Raw genomic sequence first — 12,044 nt, 5'->3', positions numbered from 1 at the left:
GCATTATGCTGAGTGAAATAAGCCAGGCAGTGAAAGACAAATACCATATGATCTCACCTTCAACAGGAACACAATCAACAAAACAAGCAGGCAAGCAAAATATAACTAGATACAGTGAAATAAAGAATAAGCTGACAATAACTAGAGGAGAGGGGAGAGGGATAATGGGGGAAAATAGGGGAAGGGTCATCAAGGAACATGTATAAAGGACACATAGACAAAACCAAAGGGGGCAGGGTAGAGGGTGGGAGGCGGGGATGGGTAGGACAAGGGAGAGTCGTGGGAAGGAAATGCAGACTGCTGTACCTGAACAACAATAAAAAAATACAAGCAATAAAAATAAAATGGAGGACTTGCCACAACCAGCTTTACTCTGTTTGTTAGGTGACATCCTGCAAATCAGAAAGTCACTAGTTTGATTACCATCAGGGCACATGCCTAGGTTGTGGGTTCAGTCCCAGTCTGGGAATGTATGAGAGGCAACCAATTAATGTCTCTCTCTCTCACACTGATGTTTCTCTCCCTCTCTCTCTAAAAATATAATAATAATAATAATAATATTAATAATAATAAACTTAACTAGCATTATAAACCAACTAGACCTAACATATATAAATAGAACATCCACCAAAGGCAGAGTGTATATTCTACTCAAGTGCATATGAAACGTTTTATAGAAATGGTAATATTTTAGACCACAAAACAAATCTAAATAAATTTTAGAATAATATCTACAAACTATTATTTCTCCTCATAATGGAAAGCAACTATATAACAATAGCAGAAGAAAATCTGGAAAAAAATTATAAATGTTTAGAAATTAAACAACACACTGTTAAGCAACCAATGTGTCGAAAAAGAAATCACAAGGGAAACTGGAAAATATTTTGAGAAAATGAAAATTAAAACACAACATATTAAAATAGAGGATGTAGTGAAAGTGCTGTGAGGGAAATTTATAGATGTAAAGGACTACATTATAAAGGATCTCAAATCAATTATCTTATTGTACAGCTAGAGGAACTAGAAAAACAAGAGCAAATCAAACCCAAAACTAACAGAGGAAATAAAACTTAGACCAGAATACAAAATAATAGAAAATAGAAAAGTGGGGAAAAAAAACAACAAAAGCAAAAGTTAGTTCTTTAAAGGGATCAACAGATTGACAAACCTTAAGCTATATTGACTAAGGAGAAAAGAGAGAAGACTTAAAATAACTAAATAATAAATGGAAAAGGCTACATTACAACTAACTTTACAGAAATAGATAGGATTTAAAAAGATACATCTATAAAAAGGATTGTAAGAGAATAGTATTAACCCCTATACATCAACAAATTGGCTAACCTATATAAAATGGACACATTCCTAGAAGTACAGAACTACCAAAACACATTTAAGAAGAAATCAAATATCTCAACAGACCAATAACTAGTAAGGGGATTGAAACCTTCCAACAAAGAAGTGACCAGGACCATGGGGCTTTATTTGCAAATTCTACCAAACACTTAAAGAAGAATTAATGCCAATCTTTCTGAAACTCTTCCAGAAATTGAAGAGAGGGGAACATTTTCAAACTCATTCTATGAGGTCAGCATTATGCTGACCTCAAAGCCAGACAGTGGGTTCCAGCCAATATGAAGGTGTAGGTAGAAATGCTTCAATTCCTCCCACAACCAAAAGAGACATAACATCCAATTAAAAACAATAAACCACCAAAAATGCTAAAAAAAATCAAACTGCAGGGAACTCCAACAACCAAGGAGTTAAAAAAAACATTCACCCAAACCAGTAGAAGGGGTAGAGATCGGAGACAGGAGATGGACAGCTGAGCAGAGAGGATGAATGGCAAGGCTGCGAACTTCAGGGGCAAGCCAGGGCTGGCTGAATGGGAAAGTAAAGACTCAAAGCTAGCTGTAAAATACTATGGGGGTTGCAATGGTGGGAGAAACTCCCAGTCTCACAGGAGAGTTAGTTGGAAAGTGGGGCTAAAGAAGAGTGAGCCAGCAGCATTGTTCCCTCTCTGACACCTCCCCCACCTACTGTGTCACAAGGCAGCAAAGAGGGTTGCCTCACTCTGGTGAATACCAAAGTCTCTGCCCCCTTACAATATAACAGGTGCACTGAGACCGAGAAATATTGCTCAAATGAAAAAAGCAGATCAAAACTCCAGAAAAAGAGCTAAGTGTTAAGGAGATAGACAACCTGTCTGATGCAGGGCTCAAAACACTAGTAATCAGGATTGAGTTTGGTCACAAAATGAAGGAAGAAATAAAAACTACCCAAAGCGAAATAAAGCAAAATATTCAGGGAACCAACAGGGAAGGGAAGAAAACTGGGACTCAAATCAATGATTTGGAACAAAAGAAAGAAATAAACATTCTACTGGAATAGAATGAAGAAACAAGAATTCAAAAAAATGAGGAGAGGCTTAGGAACCTATGGGACAACTTTAAGTGCTCTAATATCCAGATCATAGGGGTGCCAGATGAAGGGGAAGAGCAAGAAATTAAAAACTTACTTGAAAAAATAGTGAAGGAAAACTTCTCCAATCTGGCAAAGGAAATAGACTTCCAGGAAGTCCAGAAAGCTCAGAGAGTCTCAAAAAAATTGGATTCAAGGAGGAACATACCAAGACACATCATCATTAAGTTACCCAAGATTAAAGACAAAGAGAGAATCTTAAAGAGGAAAGGAGAGAGTTGCCTATAAAGGAGTTCCCATAAGACTCTCAGCTCATTTCTCAACAGAAATCCTGCAGGCAAGAAAGGGCTGGAAAGAAGTATTTGAGGTCATGAAAGGCAAAGACCTACATTCAAGATGACTCTATCCAGCAAAGCTATCATTTAGAGTGCAAGGGCAGATAAAGTATTTCCCAGAAAAGGTCAAGTTAAAGGAGTTCATCATCACCAAGCCCTTATATGAAATGTTAAAGGGACTTATTTAAGGAAAAGAAGATCAAAAACTAACAATTCACAGGAACTAGTATGAAGGACACATGGACAAAAACTAACAGGGGTGGAAGTGGGAGGGAGGGGGAGCACTGGGGGGGTGGGCTGGGATGGGAGTAAAAGACAGAAAACTGTACTTGAACAATAATTACATAAAAAACAACTATGAACAGTAAAATGACAACAAATTCACAACTATCAACAACAGAACCTAAAATGAAAACAAATACAAACGGAGAAAACAACTAGAACAGGAACAAAGCCAGAGAAATGGAGATCACATGGAGGGTTTTTAGTGTGGAAGAGGAGGAGAAGAAAGGTGGGGAAAGGTATCGAGAATAAGAAGCATAATTGGTAGGCATAAAATAGATAGGGGTAGGTTAAGAAGAGTATAGGAAACAGAGCAGCCAAAGAACTTATATGTACAACCCCTGGACATGAACTAAGCAGGGGCAAAGGGAATACTGGAGGGTGGAGGGTGTGCATAAGTGAGGAGGGATAAAGGGGAAAAAATTGGGAAAACTGTAATAGAATAATCAATAAAATATACTTTTAAAAAAGCCAGACAATGGCACTATAATAAAACTACTGAGCAATTTTCCTAATGAATATTGACACAAAATCCCCAACAGAAAACTAGAGGATTGACTAAATTTAAAAAATCCAAATTAATAAAGTTATTGATGAAAAAATGAAAAAAAAACTAGAGGATTGAATTCAGTAGCATAAAAAAGTATGTGCACCATAACTAAGAGGTGTGAGGTTGGTTCAACATATGAAAATCAATAAATATAATATACGTCACTAATAGAATGAAGGATACAAAACCACATATTTACCTCAGTTGACCCAGAAAAAGCACTTGAAGACTATATTTTTCATAATAAAAATACTTAACAAACTGAGAATAGTAGAAAACTTTCTTATGATAAAGATGACATGTGAAACATCACAGCTGACATCTTCAATGGAGAATGGTCAAAAGGTTTTAACCTAAAGTATGGAACAAGACAAGATTTTCAGGACAAAAGCAGGAAAAACTGGCCTGTTTTTGCCCCTTTTACTCAACACAATATTAGTTCTAGCTAGAGAAATTGGGCAAGAAAAAACAAAAGGCATCTAAAATGGAAAGAAAGAAGTAAAATTACCTCTATATGTAGACTAGAAAATCTTTAGTCCACAGAATATTTTGAGCTAATAAACCAAACAGCAAAGTTTAAGGATACAAAATCAACACACATATCAGTTGTATTTCTCTATGCTAACAAGGAACAATCTGAAAAGGTAATTGAGAAAATGAGTTCAATTACAGTAGCATCTAAAAAAACAAAACACTTAGAAAAGATTTAACAAATTGCAAATCTCATACACTGAAAACTACTAAATTGCTAATTGCTAAAAAAAAGTTAAAGAAGCTCTAAATAAATGAAAAGATAGCCCATGTGCATGGATTGAAAGACAAAATTGTTAAGATGACTATACATTTGACCCTTAAACAACACAAGTTTGAACTGTAGGAGCCCACTTGTACACTGTTGTTTTTTCAATAAATATAATCAGCCCTCCATAGCATCTCCTGGTTCAACTAAATGAGGATCAAAAATAGTATTTTTTACATGTGGTTAATAATCAGAAGATGTGGAGGGCAGTCTGTATGCATTATTCCATGACATTTTATATAAGAAACTTGAACACCTGGAATTTGGGTATCCATGCCAGGGTGGGGATGTGTTCTGGGAAAAATTCCTCACAAATATTGAGGGATGATTAAATTTTGGAGGATTAAAAATTTATACTTGCATTTTTGACAGTGTGGTGCATCAGTACCACTAACCCGTGCATTGTTCAAGGGTCAACTGTACTTCTCAAAGCATTATACAAACTTAATAAAATTTCTCTCAAAATTCCAATGCTGTATTTTTCAACAATAGAAAAACTAAGAATTACACAGAATTTCAAGGGGCCACAATAGCTCAAACAATCAAGAAAGAACAAAGTTGGAGAGCTTACACTTTCTTATTTCAAAACTTACTCAAAGATACATAATCAATAGAGTGTGGTACGGTCATAGGATAAACATATAGACCAATGGAATAGAATTGGCAGTCCAGAAATAAATCATCACATCTATGGCCAGTTGATTTTTGACATGAGTACCAGGACCATTCAATGGATAAAAAACAGTCTCTTTAACAAAGCACACTGAGAAAAACTGGACATTCATAAGAATATATTTTTTGTTTTATTTTTCAATGAAAGTTTACATTATTATTTTATACTAGTTTCAGTTGAACAGTGTATAGGTTAGACAATTATATAACTTGCAATGTGATCTCCCAGATAAGTCTAGTACCTACCTGGCATCATAAGTAGTTATTAAAATATGATTAACTATATTCCCTATGTTGTGCTTTACATCCCTGTGACTATTTTTATAATTGCCGTTTTGTACTGCTTAATCTTCACCCTTTTTTACCCATCCCCGTAAACCACCTCCTATCTGGCAACTCAAGTGGAATTCCTGGGTCATATGGTGGTTCTATTTTCAATTTTTTGAGGAACTCCCATAGTAGCTGCACCAGTATACAATCTCACTAACACTAGTTGTTTGTTGTTAGTGATGATAGTCATTCTGACAGGTGTAAGTTGATATCTTATTGTGATTTTAATTTGAAGTTCTCTACATTTAGTTCTCTACAAACTAAAGTCGTGTTAAACATCTTTTCTTATATCTGTTGGCCATCTGCATGTCCTCTTTGGAGAAATGCCTATTCAGATACTCTGCCCATTTTTTCAATTTTTTTTGTGTGTATGTGAAGTCATGATTTCCTTATATATTTTAGATATCATCTTTTTATCAGATGTATCATTTGGGTTTCCTTTGCTGTACAAAAGCTTTTAGTTTGATGTAATCCCATTTGTTTATTTTTTCTTTTGTTTTTCTTGCCTGAGGAAAAATATTAAAAAAAATATTACTAAAAACATGTCAAAGTGTTATTGCCCTTGTTTTCTTCTAGGAGTTTTATGGTTCCAGAAGTTACATTTAAGTCTTTAATCCTTCTTGAGTTTATTTTGGTATATTTTGGTATAAGAAAGTACTTTAGTTCCTTTTTGGCATACATCTGTCCAGTTTCCCCAACAACATTTGATGAAGAGATTGTCTTATCCTGTTGTATATTTGTGTTGCTTTTGTCATTAACTAGTGTGGCAGATAGATGTGGGTTTATTCCTGAGCTCTGTATTTTGTTCTGTTGATCTATTTGTCTGTGCCCCAGTATTATGTTGTTTTGATTACTGTAGCTTCATAGTATAGTTAGATATCAGGTAGTATTATACTTCCAATTTTGTTCTTTTATCTCAACATTGCTTTAGTTATTCCAGGTCGTTTGTAGTTCCACATATATGACTTGTTCTAGTTCTGTAAAAAAATGCCATTGGTATTTTGATAGGGATTGCATTGAATCTGTATATTGATTTGGGTAGTATGGACATTTTAACAATGTTTATTCTTCCTATTCATGAGCATATGTTCTTCCATGTATTTGTATCTTCTTTAACTTCTTTCTTCAATGTCTTATAGTTTGGTCTTTTACCACCTTTGTCTTGTTCCCAGTCTTAAAGGAAATCTTTCAAAATTTCACTGTTGAGTATGATGTTAGCTGTAGGTTTGTATATATGGCCCTTACTATGTTGAGGAATGTTCCCTGTATTCTGACTTTGGTAAGTTTTGTTTAATCATAAATTGATGTTAGATTTTTTTCAAATGCTTTTCCTGCATCTATTGATATGATGATATGGTTTTTAGTCTTCATTTTGGCTGTGTTACTTGACTTGTAAATACTGAACCAACCTTGCATCCCAGAAATAAATCCTACTTGATCATAATGTGTGATCTTTTTAATGTTTTGCTGAATTTAACTTGCTAATATTTTGTGGAGGATTTCTACATCTGTGTTCATAAAGGATAATAGCTTATAGTTTCTTTTTTTTGTAGTGTCTTTGTCTGGTTTTGGTATCAGTGTAATGCTGGCCTTGAAAATGAGTTTGGGAGTTTTCCCTCCTCTTCAATTTTTTAAAATGCTCTTGTAAAATTTGCCACTGAAGCTATCTGGTCCAGGTCTTTTGTTTGCTGGGACTTTTCTGACTACTTACTGATTTGATTTTGCTAGTATTTATCAGTCTCTTCAGATTTTCTTTTTCTTCTTAATTCAGTCTTTGAAGATTGTTTTTTTTCTAGAAAATTATCCATTTTTTCCAAGCTGTCCAATTTGTTGGAATATAGTAGTTCATAGTATTTCCTCATAATCTTTTGTATTTCTGTGGGTCAGTTTTCACTTATCCTCTTTCATTTCTGATTTTATTTATTTTGGCCCTTTCTTTTTTTTTCTTGGTGAATCTGGCTAAAGTTTCTCATATCTGTTTATTTTTTAAAAGAATCAGCTCTTGGTTTCATTGATTTTTTTCTGTTGTATTTTTAAGACTCTTATTTACACTCTGTTCTATTATTTCCTTCCTTCTACACACTTTGGATGTTGTTTGTTCCTTGTTTTCTAGTTTCTTTTGTTAAAATTCTCACTAAGTCCTTCTACTCTTTCCCTAAGTTGAGCATCCTTATAATTAGTATTTTGAACTCTGTATCTGGTAGATTGCCTGTCTCTATTTTGTTTAGTTCTTTTTCTGGAGTTTTGTTTTGTTCTTTCATCTGGGACATGTTCTTTTGTCTGCTCATTTTAGAAGCATCCCTGTGTTTGTTTATCTGTATTAAATAGAGCTGCTATATCTCCTAGGCTTGGTAGAGTGGCCTTATGTAGACTGGGTAGGTGTCATGCAGCCTACCCAGTCACCTGAGCTGGGTGCTCCAGATGAGCCCCCAGTGTGGGCTATGTATACTCTCCTGTTGTTGTTGAGCCCTGATTACTGTTTTCATGTCAGTGGGATAGATTTACCACCAGGCCTGTGAGGACTGGCTGTAACCAGTGTGGAGAATTAGCAGTGCAGGACCTACCTCATGGAACAGAACTTACTTTACCAGTACTCAGGTACCTTGAGTGTATTATTCATTGAGGTGGTTGGGTGGTACTTTGGCCTGGTCTGAAGCTGTTCACTGGGTGCACTGGCTCTGAGACCTTCTGGGAGATGCAGGCCAAGATCAGTTGCTACCTGTGTTCTGTCTGGGACCACCCAGCATAAGCTATAAAGCAACCTGCAGATGGCTGCTACTTGTGCAGGACAGGTCAAGCTGTGAACCATGGCTAACTGCTGTTAGTGCTGGGCCTAAGGCCACTTAGCAAGAAGTACAGGGTACACAGAGGCAAGGTGCTGCTTGTTTGAGAGCTTTTAGGAAAGTCAGCAGCATGAGCCAAGACAGGTTGTTTGTATGGAAAGCCCCTGGAAAGGTCTTAGTTGAACTACAAGTTGGGTGGGACAGGGTCTCAGGAAATCACCATGATGGGGTGTATGGTGTTAGCCAGGTTGTTGAAGACTCAAATACAGCACTGCCTGTCAGTTTTGTGGGTGGAATATTTAGCAAAAGGACAATGGCCTCTGCTAGCACTTTTGTTTGGGAGAAAGCTGCCACCCCAGTCTTCAACCTGAAGCTAGACAATTCAGTTTCTCCCTTAAGTCCCTGGTGCCTTTCAAGCTGCTGCCCCAGTGCTGTAACTCAGAGCAACTGAGACTGAGTAAGCCCATGTGCAGGCCCTTTAAGAGTTTGGGACTCCAGAAGCCCTCTATCTCACTGAGCTACAATCCTGGCTGGTTCTTACAGCCAGAAGTTTTGGGGGCTTCTCTTCCTGGCATTGGAACCCTGGGTTAGGGGCTCTGGTGTGGGACTGGACTCATGGGAGGACCTCAGCATCTGAGATAGTGCTCATAATTTTTAACTGCCCCATGTATATGTGGGACCAGCATGTTCTGCATCTCTATCTCTGTTATCAGTTCTAATGTTTATTCTGAGGTTTATTCTTTATACCTTAGTTATAGGATGTCTGTTCAGCTATATGTTAGGCAGTTATAAATAATGGTTCTTCTGTAGTTAATTGTAATTTTGATGTGGTTGTGGAAGTTTCCGAGTACTGTGTTTACCTACACCACCATATTGACTGGAAGCTAGATCTACTATATTTTTTAAGAAACTGCTGCAGTTGCTTGGTCTCATTATTTTAATAAAAGTGGGTTATGAGATCAAGGTTTTGTGGATAGGCCTAGTTCATCAGATGGCAAAGAAGTAAAAAAATCAGTTATTTAGGCAGTGTCCTTAGCCAAGACTTCAAAACATTTTAAGCATTACCAAATAATACGGAGCTATTTACAACAGAAACTTCTCAATCAATTCTTCTCTCAGGGAAAGCAGTTGTTTTCTGATGATTGAAATCCTCCCCATGCTCTAAACTAAATAGAACTCAAATGCTACCTCCTCTGGAAGGCTTCCCTGATTGCTAACTTTGTGTTTTCTGCACTCCCAAGACATTTTGCCTGGAAAATTCTGGGTTTGGGCCAGATAATGGAGTTCATGAAGACTCAGTCTCAGGCTCTCTTCTTATTCTATATGTTCTCCCCAAGTCAATGACTCATACCTTCCTATCTCCAGGACAGATTTTTTCTCTGAACTCCAGAACAATAGAGCTAAGCACCTCCACCTATGTAACTGAAAGCACTGGAGGTTTAATACTTTCCAAAATGGAGCATGTTCCTCCAATTGAACATCCTTGGTATTCTCAATTTTAGTACAGAGCACTTACATCCATCACCACTTGACTCAAGCCAGAGTTAACTGGATCTAGAGAGAAGCCTCTTTTTAAAAAATATTTTATTTATTTATCTTTAAAGGGGAAGGGAAGGAGAGAGGGAGAGAAATATCAATGTATGGTTGCCTCTCGTGCATCCCCTGATGGGAACTGGCCTGCATCCCAGGCATGTGCCCTGACTGGGAATCGAACTGCGATCCTTTGGTTTGCATGCCCACACACAATCCACTGAGCTACACCAGCCAGGGCCAGAGAGAAGCCTCTTGACCCTTGCCTCCACTCTGAATTTTTTTAGGAAGTACCATTTAAAATTTTTTATTTTCTTATTTTTAGAGAGACAGGAAGGGAGAGAGAAAGAGAGGGAGAAAAACCATAAGTGTGTGGTTACCCCTTGTGTGCCCCATGCTGGGGACCTGGACTGCAATCCAGGCATGTGCCCTGACTGAAAATCAAACTGGCAACCCTTTGGTTCACAGGCTGGTGCTCAATTCACTGAGCCACACCAGTCAGTGTGGGAGTACCATTATTTTACTTTTATCTATCACCCTTTTATGGCTGTCCCAGTATAAGTTACTATTATCTCTCTCATGAACCACTACAATAGGTCCCTGACTTGTCTCCATCCTTTCATTCTTAACCACTTCTAATCTGTTCTCATAGCAGCCACAGTTTTATCCCCCTGCTTAAAACTTTTATATGGCTGCTTTGGCTAGTGTGGCTCTGTGGATTGAGCACAGGCCTGGGAACCAAATGGTCACTGGTTCAATTACCAGTCAGGGCACACACCTGAGTTGCAGGCCAGATCCCCAGTAGGGGGTCCTTGATAGGCAATCACATATTGATGTTTCTCTCTCTCTTTCTCCCTCCCTTCCTCTCTGTAAATAATAAATCAATAAAAATCTTAAAAAAAAACAAAAAAAAAACTTTTGTATGGCCCTGCAGGATCTAGTTCCTGTCTACCTCTCCAATTTCATCTTTTCATCAGTTCAACAAACACGTCATTTGTTCATGCTTGCAGCCCTGGCAGATATCAGTCCCTTCGGTTAGAGTGCTCTTTCTTCTCTTTATCTGGTTAATTACTGCTTACTCTTTAAAAGTTGAACTCAAATGTAAGAAACCTTTTTGGATCTTTCCCCTCCCTCTCCAATTATGGCCAGTTGTGGGGCCCACTATGAGTATATTTCTCTATTAGCAGAGACTAATTTCTCTATTAGTCTTAGCAATACTGTCAATTAGTAGTCAACAATAAGAAGGTCACTTCAAGGACATGTATGTTTGTTCACCAGTATGTCCCAGGTAACTGGAGGAGTGTTTGACACATATTAGCTGCTCAAAAAAAGGTTGTTGCATTAATGAATGACCGGGGGACAGACAGGACAGACACCCCACCACTTTCCAGCCAGCCATATGACTTTGAAAAAGTCACTTACTATTCCTGATCCTCAGTTTTCCATGGTGTAAAGCTGAGTGTGTAATCCTTTCTATCCAGATAACTTGTGTAAACTTTCCAGCACCCAGTGGGCTCACATGTTTGTTTTGTTCCCACTCTTATATTGAAGTGGGGGAAGCCAGAGGAAGATGCTCAATCATCCCCGGGTGGTGAGGGCTCAGAGACTTTTCAAAAGAGGTGGCATGTGGTCTGGGCCTGAGGAAGGAAGGAGGTCTAGACAGAAGGCACAGCCTGCACAGACGCTCAGAGGCTAGGGTATACCTGGGCACACGCAGGTTGGTGTTGGTGGCCCTCTGGTGCTTGGCTGCCCACCTTGCAGGCCTTCCAGGCGGAACGTGCGGTGCTCCACGGACAGGCCAACTGCGCTGTATGGGCCATAGCGCAAGGTGACCACTGCATTTTTGGGCATGGCTGGGCTGCCTGCCTGAGCTACAACGCAACACACACTGCTAGGCAACTGCTCGTCAGGCCCGTAGGAGTGGGCGTGGCTGGGCGTGGTCAGGGAGGGTGAGGGTGGAGCTTGAGGATCCTCCTTACCACTCCCAGCCCAGTGCCTGGTGTAATGAGAGAGGGTGAGGAATTTCCCTTTCTAGATGCCTGTATCTCCTAATGTGTGCCCACTGCTGGGGTGCAAAAGGGTGTAGTGGTGGCTGGAGACAACTTGCCTCAGCCACCTTAACAGCCAGCTAAACAGGATTTCAACCTGGTATGGAAAGTGTTGATAAATGACAATAGCCAATATTTATAACCAATTACAGAAAAGTATGTATCAGGCAACATATTAAGCACTTACACGTGCTATCTCATTTAATCATTTTACCATCTCTATAATATAGGTTGTATTTTGTTATGATTGTGTATTAACAAAACTAAGGTGCAGACGGGTCAAGTAACCTT

At 38.3% G+C, this 12,044-nt stretch overlaps 1 protein-coding gene across 1 annotated transcript in view; it reads right to left on the bottom strand.

The window, feature by feature from the left end:
• Positions 1 to 11,556, bottom strand: part of CUNH10orf53 (chromosome unknown C10orf53 homolog) — a 35,487-nt gene extending 23,931 nt beyond the window's left edge. Inside the window, exon 1 of the mRNA XM_037143123.1 lies at positions 11,460 to 11,556. Within this exon, the coding sequence (XP_036999018.1) occupies positions 11,460 to 11,556 (97 nt within the window). The remainder of the gene's footprint in view (positions 1 to 11,459) is intronic.
• Between the last annotated feature and the right edge of the window lie 488 nt (positions 11,557 to 12,044).

The sequence above is a fragment of the Artibeus jamaicensis genome, unplaced genomic scaffold (genome assembly GCF_021234435.1).
Source record: "Artibeus jamaicensis isolate MK-2021 breed Jamaican fruit bat unplaced genomic scaffold, CSHL_Jam_final contig_468, whole genome shotgun sequence".
Classification (NCBI taxonomy): domain Eukaryota; kingdom Metazoa; phylum Chordata; class Mammalia; order Chiroptera; family Phyllostomidae; genus Artibeus; species Artibeus jamaicensis.
This window is presented reverse-complemented; position numbering and strand designations above follow the sequence as displayed.